The sequence below is a fragment of the Eptatretus burgeri genome, chromosome 10, assembly GCF_056783735.1.
Source record: "Eptatretus burgeri isolate ZD-2024b chromosome 10, Ebu_testis_v1, whole genome shotgun sequence".
NCBI lineage: Eukaryota > Metazoa > Chordata > Myxini > Myxiniformes > Myxinidae > Eptatretus > Eptatretus burgeri.
This window is the reverse complement of record NC_140970.1, coordinates 40,212,174-40,225,473: the sequence shown is the minus strand read 5'-3', so window position 1 is coordinate 40,225,473 and position 13,300 is coordinate 40,212,174. Positions and strand designations below refer to the sequence as shown.

The following is a 13,300-nucleotide window of genomic DNA, read 5'->3' as shown; positions in this document are numbered from 1 at the left end:
TAAATGTCCATTTCTTCAAGGGGAAAATGATAATTGTCACGTAATTAGATAGGGATACGGGATAGGGTAAGTGTGTCTGCGTAAACCCCTTTTAGTATTCTCTGGAGGCTTGCCGTGACGTCACAGGACAGTGCTGCGGATGGCTCCGCCCCGTGATCACGATTGGCGGAAGGCGATGGTGGTGGGCCAATAAAACGGCTTGATTGGAAGTGACGAGGACGGGAGCATAAAAAGGTTCTGTTCGGGGTCGAAAAGGAGGAGGAAGAAGATCGGTACCGAAAGACTGTTTTGGTGGAGGCTGTTGTGCTGGGAGCGTGCTTGTTGTTGCGCTGATTCGATCCTGTTTTTCATCGTGTCTTGGAGCCTTGCTGAGCCTCGTGCCTCACCTTGGTTGGCTCTGGGGTTCTGCTGGCTCGGAGTACGGGGTCGAACGGCGGGCGGACCTGCCTCCCTCTCCTGCTCGCAATTTGGCGCCAGAACTGGTTCCCTGGCGGCTGTGAGCGGACTTGGGTCAGGACCAGGAGGTCGACAGCACCACGGTTTCTCCTGCCCCCCTGACGAGAGCAAGGCCAGCTCGTCCGACGCCACCACAGGGACTGTTGCGTCCACACCACGGTCCAGCCTGACCACCAGGAATAGCTACGTTGTGTGTGTGTGTGTGTGTGTGTGTGTGTGTGTGTGTGTGTGTGTGTGTGTGTGTGTGTGTGTGTGTGCGTGCGTGCGTGCGTGCGTGCGTGCGTGCGTGCGTGCGTGTGTGCGTGCGTGCGTGCGTGCGTGCGTGCGTACGTACGTACCTGGCGCCTTAGAGGGTTTGAAATTTGTATATTCATTGGAATTGTCTGTGTTTTTCCCCACGCCCGATCCCACACCATCCCGTCGAATCGCCCCGGATCCCTCTTCTTGCCGAGTCTTGTTATTTCTGGTTAGAGGAATAAACGTTATCAACTCAGTGAAAAGCGACTCGTGCCACCTTCCTCGTCCCGTTTGCGGTACAGCGATTCGAACCGCCACCTTTGCGTTATAAATAAATAAACCGCCTCCATCGTTTCGGCTCATTCTACGTTGGCGGGACTGTTCAAGTCCCGTGGATGTCACAATATATTGTAATAAACATGGTAATATATACATACATACATACATACATACATACATACATACATACATACATATCGACAGCTGAAAATATTATAGGCTTTACTTATTACACTAATTCCAATGGTGAGGATTGCATTGTTTCACTGCCCTAACAGTGCAGCAAATAGCAACAAAATACCAGAGGAATTGGTGTGTTTCAATGTCATTCTCTTCCTCATCCTCATTATAATCACCACATTCAATTTCGGGACCTGGCTCAGTGATTTGGACATTGTCACAGGTCGTGCACTTACACATATCCGTGCAGGAAACTTTTGCCTTCCTTCATGAACAATTTGAACTCGCACACTTTGAAAGCTTGCAGCCACAATGTGTGACATTGAGAAGAATGTCTGGTGCAGGATTCAGTCATCCATTTGATGAGTAGTTTACCATTTATAATATCCTACCCATGGCCTGAAGGAGAGGGGGCGTTGATCCACTGGGAAAGGATTGCTTCTTCTGTGGATTGCTGCTTGGTAGTTATCTTTCAAGGAATGCATGTATAGTGAGTGCATCCTTGTAAGGGGGAGGCTTTGATCAGAAGCTGACGAAACGCAATGCATTTTGTACTTTGCATCGTTAACATCATTCAAATTTCATTGCCCATCTCAGTGGCAAACAATGGTTTCCAATACTGCTGCTGTTGCTGAATCCAGATCAAAATTCTGCCCGAGTACTATGAAGGCACCCTTGAAACTGTTGCACTCCAATACAAGCGACAATGCCTGTTTTTTGCCTTTACCATTGAATCCACTCGTGGAATCACATCCGGTAAAGGTGTGCAATCTTCTCAGAGTTTTACAAATCTCAGGACCAAGTGATATCATTTTTTGCAAGTCAAAGGTAGGTGCTGTCTCCTGAAATCTTTTACCTGTCATGAAGGTAATGTTGAATGGCAATCTATGCTGCAGGGAGAGAGCGATTATCCCAACATCCGAGTCGCAACTCACAATGACAACATCGGGGAATGTTGCGCCTGCATGATTCGTATCTAGTCGTAGGTGTGTCGGCTTCCTCGTGGTCACAAGACAAATCACTGACTGAGGAAAATGTTGTGGTTGCATCCTTACACCTCAGGTGATGGCAGTCTGCTCCATGGGGAATGTACACTTCAATGTCTCTCTCAAAGACTGTCTGCAGATTGATGTCTTTCCAGGTCAAAAAGAGGAAAGTTACGAGTGAATCTTTATTTTGACCCCTAGATAGGGATTTTTGCCATTGGCCTGGTGTCTTCTGCTCTCTCCCATAGATGTGGATGGTCTGACACCCTGAAACTGCCTTTCTGTCCCTTTCTGCACTTTTGGTGCAGATGTCGGGGTATCGATCAACAACAAAGTCCATGCATGCAACTTTGTACTTTTTGGCCAGAATGACCAATGCATTAAAGATGGCATCAGCTAACCCTCCAAAAGTAGATGGAACGGGTTTGACTGTCTTAAGTTCATTGATGAATGGGATGACAATGAATAGAATTAATGAACATAAGAACAAAGAAATGCATATGTCATCCATTTCTCAGCATATCAGTGTTGTGTGCATATATGCATCATCCGTCTGCAAGTGGTCAAAGAGCCCCATTTATAAAATCAATATGCAAGTATTGTTATTCAATAATTAACCTCCGCCATCGAAGATGGACGGAGGTTTCTGTTTTCACTCCTGTCCGTTTGTTTGTTTGTGAACAGTATTACGGAAAAACTCCTGGACGGATTTTGACGAAACTTGGTGGGGGGATTAGGTATGGTCCAAGGATCATGCCATTAGATTTTGGACTTGGTCCAAAGTCCAATATGGCCGCTATGGTGGCCATTTTGAAAAAAATATTTTTTTTTTTTTTTGCATTTCTACATGTTTTAAGTGATTTCCAACCCCCCCCCCCCCCAAAAAAAAAAATTGTTAGAGAAAAAAAATTTGCACATTTTTTTTTCAAAAAAATTTCGATTTTTTTTTTGGCATTTCTACATGCGCGTCGATCTAGTTTAGTTTATTCAATCATGGTTCAGTAGAGTCTGATCCGTTTTGACCTACAATGAATAGGATATCAGGTTCACTTAAGTGACCCAGCAGTATTGGCGGCAGAGGTTTTGCACTCTACCGAGTGCTCCCCCTCTAGTTTTGAGGTGTTACTGACCTTGCCTTTTGTTTGCTGAGAAAACGTGTATAATCTTTATAGAAGGAATGGTGATATCTCGCCTCAATGGCTACACAATCTCGATCCTGAGAATGAAGCAACATATTTTTTGCCAATACTGTCATTCTTCAATTGATCAGCTGTAATCAACTGACTTGAAAAAGGATGAAAAAACGGATAGCTGAGTCCAAGACAAAATGATCCAGAAGCTGGATGCAACTTGCATATGTCGCAATCCACTTTTGCTGCATGTCAGAAGAGTAAAAACAATGAGATACTTCAAGAAAGTAAACAATAAACATGAGACAACGTACCTGCTGTTTGAGTTTCAGCTTGACACAATCGATCCTTGACCCTCTTCCCACTAACTGCCAAGTATTAATCTTGACGATTGCAAATGATGCAAACAGCTGGTAGGACATTGGGTTGCGAGCTGGGAGTATGTCCAGTAATATTTGATGCCGAGCGAAGCTTCTTTGGTAATGGCTCATGAAATGTGATCCTCCTCCTCCTCACCAGCACGCGCTCCATGTCATTACCATCTTGGCCAGGATGGTGATCTTGTGCATTCTGGCTACAACGTTTCTCAGCTCCTCTTATTCGCTTTGCATCAGTGAACTGATGGTAACAGGTATCATGGAAGCCCAAGAGTTCAGGGATTGCATCCCACGCTAGGGCCAAGTATTCCAATGATGCTGTTTCTGCCAGTGATCGTTCATGTCCATCCAAAGTCAACCATTTCTGAGCACACTCATGGAATTTCTCCCACCATGTTGCAGAGCTAGCGAAGGGCTTAGCAGTTTTACCACAAACATACTGTTGACGAATAATATTTACAACTCACATTTTTGTCCATTTTTTGCGAGAAAACAGACGCAAAGTCAGGAATTTCATCCCAAACCAGGGCGAAGTAGAAAACAGAGCGAGTACTGTTTCTTCCTGCCAGAGAACGGTGACTGTGAGAAGAAAAGGGAATGATCGTTCAAGTCATATCCATCCAAAGTCAACCATTTTCGAGTGCACTCAGGAAATTTCTCCACCGTGTTAGTGACAAGGGCTTAGCTGTATCGTCACGAACATACTGCTAATGAATAATGCACGTAAAACAAACATTTTGGTGAGAAGCAGATGCAAAAATCACGATCCTTGTGTACAACAGGGAAGCAGCCATCTTGAATGACTGAAACGTCACCGCCGAAATCCGCTCATCCCATTCGCCATCGGACCATCACGTGACCAGCTGTTTGTATTTGCGGAGGAAGCTGTGCACTGGGTCAGCAGTGATTTTATGATGGAAATGCAAAATAACTGCAGGAATATGAGTGGAGAACTTTTGGCTTCAGAATGTATTTATTGTGTACTGCAGAATAGTGCAGGTTGTAGGTAGCCCCCTCCCCCCCCCCCCCCCGACGAGTGGAACGGAACTGCAAGCTCGACGCCACGGCTGATGGTCTATATACTTGAATAGTGTAGAACACAAATCGCCTTTTTGGCATTTTCAAAACCCTTCTGTTGAGCAGTACTTCGACAAAATATTATGGCATTTTACGTCATCTTCGCCAATCAAATTTGCCGCTTGTAGACCCCACCCATGTCCTTATTTCTCAAGATTGTGTGGGGTAAGGTGTTCAATGAACTCTAATTCTTTCTGTTTACCATTTAATGACTGGTCATATTTTGAAGCATTTCATTTTTAAGTTCTATGATTTGATTAATTTACTGGAGCTAGATTATGAATTCAAATACCTATAACTACCGTTGATGATATTTAGTTTAAAAAAAAATAAATTAATAACCTGCATCTGTTATTTATGCATATCTACCAATGATGTCATTTTAGCCAGCTATAAACTGTTGTTTTAACCCCTAACCTAGAGTGACTTTTATGCCTTATTTGGGGTGATTTCCATATATATATATATATATATATATATATATATATATATATATATATATATATATATATATATATATATATATATATATATATATATATATATATATATATATATATATATATATATATATATATATATATATATATATATATATATATATATATATATATATATATATATATATAATCGAAACATGTGGAGTGTGACAAGCACTCCCCCAATCTCCATTGAACACAGTCCTACACCAAAGCATCACCTCCAACGCAGAGACCTCGGCCCGGTGACTGCCAAACAGCCAAAGATTATTTGATCAACATCAATTCAACATCAAACAGAGCCACCGATCTGGATTTTGGGATGGCATACCGATAAATATCTAACCAATGATGACCACATTTGTCATTTATACATCATACGCACCTCTTGACTGTTATGGTGAGCATCGCCGAGGATTTTATCTCGCACGGTAAAACCGCATAATCCGCACAGAGCAACCATTTTCGTGTTGGACTGTGTTGGACTCTTGTGTGTGTTGGACTGTGTCCAATGAGGATTCCCATTCGACACAGTCCTACATGCACAGGTGTAAGACTGTGTCCAATGGTGATCGGGGGAGTGCTCCTCACATTCCACATGTTTCGATTTTCCTGCCTATCACATCATGTGCCTTCTGGTTGAATGGTTTGCATGAGCAAGAACAATTGTCTGGGTGCCAGATTGATGGTTGCTCTGTGCGGATTATGCGGTTTTACCGTGTGAGACATTCGCGGCGATGCTCACCATCGCAATCAGGAGGTGTGTGTGTGTGTGTGTGTGTGTGTGTGTGTGTGTGTGTGTGTGTGTGTGTGTGTGTGTGTGTGTGTGTGTGTGTGTGTGTGTGTGTGTGTGTGTGTGTGTGTGTGTGTGTGTGTGTGTGTGTAACATACCACACGCAGTCCCCATTTGTTACCACGGTAATCGCATATCAGCGCTGTTTCATCTTGATCTACTCTTCCAAAGCTCACTTGTATTTCTGCTTTCCTGCCCTGTGCCATCACTGAAACTGATTAAATTATGGGACAACTTGACTGATACTGTTTGTTACCTTCCGGCTTTTATCGGATCCATCTCGTCTGCCATATGTTGGATTCTGCTGTTTCCACCACAACCTATTCCACTTTGCCACTAGCATTGACCCAGTTGTTGGTCTTCCTTCATTCCTGTGCAATTATTCATTCTCTAATATCAGTAGCCTTCACACCCACGATGCCTACAAAGAGCTTGCTTGCTACCTGTACTTTTTAGTGTTGTGCTTATATCAGCTAAAGTAAAAGGTTAGTTTGGGTTTTATTACAGTTTTGGGGTATGTAATTTTGCAGGCTCTTTGAGCTCGTTTGGCTTGTAAATAATTGGATAGTTTGAGTTATTGGCTGCTTACTTGTGGGTGTGGTTTTGTTGTGCCCTTTTTGTGGAGGCATAGCCTAGCTTCCCATAGATTGCTTCATCACCCAGTCACTTGACACCACAATCGCGGCCACACAGTCTGTCCTCTCTCTGTCTTGCCTCCGTAATTCCCCCTCCCCCCTCCCTTGCAGGCGCATGTGCCATCTGCGCACGAGTCTCCAGGCTGGAGCACCACGAGAGCTCGTCGGCATGACTTGCCAAAGCTTACCCTGACTGCATTTTCTACTGATGGTAAGTAGTTTTGATTGAACATTGGATACACAAATGGTCTTCAAGATTACTGGTGTGGTGGACTTATAATTACCTCAGCAAGTTATTGTCATTCTTGTGTCATCACTTCCAGATACGTTTTCAATTGTGGTTCAATCATTGGATTCTTGGGCTGACAGGATGGTCGAGCGGTACGCACACTCGCGTCTCAGCTGTCTAGCCTGGGTTTGAATGTCGAACCAGCTATAAACTGTCATCCTGGTGATTCACAGGCAGGCTGATTCATCAATGTGTGTGCCGTTCCTTGGATGGCCGTTAAACGAACGTCTTGTCTGCCAGCATTAGTTGGTGGACATTAATGATCCCATGGAGTCCTTTGTGAAGAGTAAGCAAGCTATTTCCTGTACCATGGCTAAATTCCTGCCCTAACGAGCAGAGGGCATTGCATCAGCGGCACAGCCGCACCCTTAGCTAATGATGCTACCCCGCAGCCTTGTACTGCATACGAACGAAGATGATTAGATTCTTTATTCCCTGCTCGAATTTTCTGATGTTATTTGATCCTCCTTTATTCTAATGGGGGTTCGGAGGTGGGGAATTAACTTCTTTTTTTTAATGATGGGAAAGACACTTTTCATGTTTGTATTCCATTGTTAGACAATGTTATGATGTAATAGACTACAGTATTTAAAACTTGGGGTCAAGTTATCCCAGGCACCGCAGATCCTACAGTTTGAAAATATAACTGTGAAAGGAGATCCAGAATGCACATGTGTGGATTTTTATTTTGTTTTTCTTTTTAATCTACAAAAGTCAAATATTAATGGAATTAACACTGGGAATAAAAACAGATGAGAAAAGAAGTTTCGTCAAACTGACCGATAAATACGTTTACATACTCCACAGATAAAATTTGTATGTACCATCATCGACATAAATTACAGTAAGCAGGTGCAATGCAGGCATCATAATAATGTATAAACGGGAGAGTAAAGAATGAGGAAAAGAGGAAGTCACAGTGATTAGTATGAACATGAAGGTAATTGGGGGGGGGGGGGAAGGGGGATGCGGTGGGGAGTTTCAGTAATGAGAACAATAACCTCATGAGATGTAGATAAGCCAGCAAAGTGCAGTAACTATTGTCGAGGAGCTGGTAAGGTGGTGTTCCCTCCATACAAACTCCATGAAGGGTTGTTCCAATATGAAAACACATGCTGGCCAATGTATGAAGCTACATTGCTGGAATCCAAGGTAACCGGACCAGCTCCTTCAGCAAGCAGTTCATGTGAGGAAACACCATAGGCATTGCAGTTATGGCCTTCACAAAAATGGTAATTGGGGGTGAATTGAGCACACAAAAAAACAACTCAACACATTCCTTGGAATCTACTCAAATTAATTATTGGCTAGCACACATGCTTGTGATTTTGGTTAGTTTATTAATTGCAGTTTTAGCTTTCCATTATAGTGCCAGAACCTGGAAAGCTGAGTTCCCCTTGCACCTTTGCTGTAATTTGTCGAGCGAATTGTGATGCCGTAGCCGTTTATTGCCGATACGTGAAACACCCTGCAAGAAACGCGTGCCAACAGAAAAATGATGTTTTTTTTTGCAACGCCGGTTGCATTTTCCATCCAATAATATCATACAACTTTGTTTTTAAAAAATTACCTATGCATGGGTAGGTGCTCCTTTGTTTAAAGTGTCGTGTCAGTCGCTCAAGCGGTTGCGGAGAAAACTAATTTTTGAGTGAATACAGGTGAAAAAGTGAGATCGGGGGGGGGGGGGTGGGGGGAATGGGTCCTTGGCCAACGGTCCACAACATGGTCAAGGATGGTTGTGGACGCCTATTGCTAGTTGATATCGGGCTTTTAAATGATTATTGGTGGTGGGGGGGGGATGGTGCGTGGAGGAAGGGTGGGTGAAATAAAATGAGTGAAATTCAGGAGAGATAAAGATAGGAGTGAGAAGAGAGGGAAATGCAGGTTTGGAAATAGCATGTCTAAAGCAAAAAAGAATTGGGGGTTGTGGGGGGGGGTGGCGGGTATGAAAAATACTGCAATTTTGTGCACGTAATAAATATATATTATGGTCTCTTGTTGTTATTGTGGATCACTGAAATGCAGAAGTACATGCATCCCCCCTGTAGCTAGCACAAATATGACAGTGCTTGAAACCGTTGTAAGGCATGCTTGAGATCTCAGTCTGATGGTAATGTTGTTGTCCATTTGTTTTTGTTGTTGAACAAAATAGTATGTTGTTGTCAATTGACATTTTGTGTCCAATTGGCAACAAAGCCATTGCTAGGATCTGTAAAACCACAAAGAAGATTTGGAAGAATGTTTAAGATTATATTCATTGTAGAATGTAAGACATGCAGGCAAGCACACGATGTGCAAACTTGGAGCATGCCATTACTCATACAGAGCCTGTGCGGACATTCCAAGACTGGCATGCTGAGGGAGGAGAGGCACATCCTTCACCTCGGCCTGTGCGTCTTATGCGCCGTCTGCCTCCGGAAGGAGATCAGGGTGGAATCCCCTCCCCGCGCTCCCCGAGCCTCTCTCCTGGGCAGCGTGATCACACAGACCCTGAAGCACCTCCCTCTCCACCAAACGCTCCCTCGTTCATTCGGTAAAGCAATGGTTCACCACAGTAATATTGTATGTGCACGTGCATACATGTGCACTGGTTCATTGGCTCGTGATATAATGATATTACGGCTGCTTTTGCTGTTATTTTTCTCCTTTGCAGAGTTCGAAGCTCGTCCTTAAGCACGCACGAGTGTGTGCAGGAAGAGCCTTCTGTCCCACAGCTTTCAAAACGCATCCAGAGTTTGAAAAAGAAAATGCGCAAGTTTGAAGAGCAATTTGAGGAGGTGAAGAACTATCGGGTGAGTTGAATTCACATTTTTTTGCTGTGACCTGAAGTTCCTTTGCTTTTTGTTTGCTTGGATGCCATTACAGTCTGAGCACCTTCAGATTATGTTCAGATGGTGATGAAACTTAGAACAGGTCATAATGATTTGGATCTAGATTAGAGCTGTAAGGTGTAAGGTTCAAATTTTTAATATTTCTTCACAACATTGAGGTTCATGTAAGAGCAAAGTAATAGAGGGTACAAACTGGCATGGAGGGGGAGGGGGGGCAGTGGGGCAATAGATGCGCACAATAATCAAGGGAATGAATGAACAGGAAAAGAGGACACAGAGGAGGGGAGGAAATGTTGTAACTTGCACATAAGAGGGTTGGGTTAGGGAGGGGCTAGGTAATAAAGATTGAAGGTAATGTGAGATAATAAAAGGGCTAATTGGGGTAATAAAGATTATGGGTAATAATATGGGGGATGATGCAAGATGGTGCACCGCTTGCTTGAAATCCTGGAGCAGTGAGTGGGATAGCACAACCTCTGGAATATGGTTTCTCAGACTTGAGAAGCGAGGGACAAAAGACTTAAGACGTACGGTCAGCCTAGATTTTGGAAACTTAACGATGAGGGGGTTACTGGAAGAGTGCATACATCATGGAGTTACTGCAGTTGGAGGGCTGGGAGGGCTGAGAGAGCTAGACCAAAGGTTAGGTGGTAAAAAAACGGAGAAGTCACCGACCCGCCTGAGTTGTGAAAGCAACATACCTTGTGCTTCGGCCTCATGGCAGGAGATTCCGATAATGTTGAGAGGTTTAGTGCAGAGGACATGTGATGCTGGGCCGTCACGCTATGGGGGAGAGCAGTATTCAATTGAGCTATGGACAAAGGCCTTGTCAACTGAGTAGTTCTGATTTTTAAGGAATATAATGTGTAACAATGAAGATGTCCAGTCTGTGGTTAGTTTTGGATGCCAGTTTTGCTTATATGGTCAGCTTGTGAGAAGTCATAGTTGATGGTGACACCAAGAAGTTCAAAAGACAATCTCTTTCAGTGGCTGACCATGGAAATAGATAGGTATGTTCGTTTGTCAAGAACAGATCAATGAAAAAAAGTGTAATTATGCTTTAAGAGCAAAGAGTTTCCAGTTGTAAGGTAATCCTACCTTTTGGCATTACCTTATTTTCATGATTCAAAGTGCTTGATTTAAACAAATAAATAATTTAAACCCCTCACTTGGTCACCCACCACAAGGTATCGCTGTAAATTGAGGTTCTGATTAAATATAGGTGTGCAACAACAAATGGCATTTAATAAACAGCAACTTGAAAGCAGTCATTTATAAACCAGTCAAAGTTCGATGCGTAGTGGCGAGACGGTGGGGAAACTGAATTAAGTTAGAGCTTCTGAAACACTCGTGTTGGCAGGAAAGTTGGAACTTGCCTGTTGTCCAAAGTCTATGTAGATTCCACAAGTCACAATGGCTGCCTCGTATAATGAGATACAATGTGTTATGGTCATGGAAGTAAACTTTACCGATTAACAACAATGCTGTACTGTTTACAGGCTCAAATTTTTCTTCTGACTCATGCCTCAAAGACTTTGAACCCTTTTAACTTCAGACGTTATTGTGTTATCACCACTTGCTTAAAGCCCAATATAACAAGCCAACCGAAAGTTGATGTAGTACTGTGAATTTATGAACCACAGTTGCTTTCACTTTCATCAACATGATATCTGTAGTTTTCATTTTTCACAATTAACTTAAATAATTTAGGTAGTGTTATAGGACTGTGGTCATTTTCTTTTTCTTCTTCCGTCACATCTACCATTTTTTTCTCACACAGCCGAGCCACAGTGACAAGGCCGCAAATCCAGATGTTCTCAAGTGGATGAACGAGTTATCACGCGTGCGCAAACAGCTCAGAGGTGAGGTCCTCTCCTTCCTGAATGGTGCAGTTTGCAATTTTATCATTCCCTCTCGTGTCCCATCCGTCATTACCGCATTATGTTCGCACAGATATACGGCTACGACAGCAGGGGACAGATATGGGCTTCTTGGGGGAGGAGCTGAAGCGAAGGCACACGCTTCCTCGGAGCTTCGGATCGTCCGCGTCGGAAAGCGAGGCAAGCGCAGACCTCGACGAGCCAGGCAATAACGGGCCTACGGTCGAGCAGACTGTTGATGGGCTGTGGCGCAGGCTTGGAGAATTACGAAAGGAAGCTGGCCGGCCAAATAACCCTGAGGTATTTTTATTCTTTAAAGTGATGTTCAAATAAACCTCTGCATTACCTGGCTGTTGTATCCTCCGTGCTTTCGGTTGTCTGCAGCAGAAACTCTACTTTCGGGTGGAACGGTTTCTAAAATTTTGTTTGGTAATTTCTAACACACAATTGTTGTAATGGACATTCCTTGTTCATTGGTCAAATTTTTACCTGTCTGCCAATGTTGCAGCAAGTGACAGACTTGTCACAATTATAAGATGTCCACTCTTTCTCATAATTGGTCACTTGTAAAGTATATGGTGGAGGTATTTTTCTCCTCAGAGCCTCATTTTCACTATCACCTGAGAGCCACTCAATGAGATCATCTGTCCAATAGTACTGATTGGCAGCCCTTTCCTCCCTTCGTAACAAGGACAATTGTTGGGACGACTTCCATTGCCGTCTGCAGACACTTTCTTCTTCCACTGTTCATTCGATCATAGACATCTAATTCAACGACTATTTGTATGCCTTTGCTGACGAAGTCGCGAAAGGCATCATGTTTTTGGGTTGTACATCTGTACGTCCGTCCGTCTGTGCTAATTTTCTCTTTTCTCAGCAACCGCTTGTCTGATTAACACAAAATTTCCACCATAGTTGTGACGACTCATGTAGAATGTTTTAATAATAATAATTATGACATCAGCGGTCATGTGGTGTGGCAGTGATGTTTGAAAAAAAGGAAAAAGTTTAAACCTCTATCTCCGAAACCACTCCATGAAAAAAAATTAAACTTGCACATGTGAAGTTCTCCCCATGGGAAATGTGATCCTTTACTTTGATGATGTCATAATTGCATACGTCAACACTTTATCCGATCAGGATGAAAACTTTTGAGGGTCATCTTGGACTAAATTGTGTGTGTGGGGGGTGGGGGGGGGAGCAAAATTGATGACATCATCGGTCACATAGTTCATCAGCCTTTTTTATATTTTTTTCCAAACCCTGGTTCTCTGATGCATGTGGTGAGGCAGTTGCTGCTGAGCAGCTTGCTCTTTCATCTCGACAGGCCAATCCCACTGGCGGCAACACCTCTGTTGAGCCTGCAAGAAAATGTGTGTGCTGAGAAAAGCCAGAGTGCAACACCAGGCCTTCTTGAAGTTAAAGCTATTAGGTTTGACAAAGTATGTTTCAATACTTTCAAAATTGCGGAAGTTGGTCACGTTATCTCTGGGTAAGCTTCTCTGTCTGCTGCTTCTCTCGGAGAGGTACAATTGTTCACGTTGCTCACAACAAGACTAAAGGTCTCAAAGCCAGAGCCTGTGTTCCAAAGCTATCCCTCGAATTTACCAGTCGTCTCCTTTTTCACTATCCTCACAATGAACCTTAAGTTTACCACCAACTAAGGTACAA

General features: G+C 43.3%; 1 protein-coding gene across 1 annotated transcript in view; it reads left to right on the top strand.

Annotated features, from left to right (window-relative positions):
* The window catches only part of LOC147018382 (protein FAM13A-like), a 94,191-nt gene that overhangs the window by 61,783 nt on the left and 19,108 nt on the right, over positions 1-13,300 (top strand). The window contains exons 14-18 of the mRNA XM_085897969.1: positions 6,741-6,840; positions 9,244-9,451; positions 9,572-9,710; positions 11,530-11,611; positions 11,703-11,929. Coding sequence (XP_085754095.1) covers positions 6,741-6,840; positions 9,244-9,451; positions 9,572-9,710; positions 11,530-11,611; positions 11,703-11,929 — 756 coding nt within the window. The remainder of the gene's footprint in view (positions 1-6,740; positions 6,841-9,243; positions 9,452-9,571; positions 9,711-11,529; positions 11,612-11,702; positions 11,930-13,300) is intronic.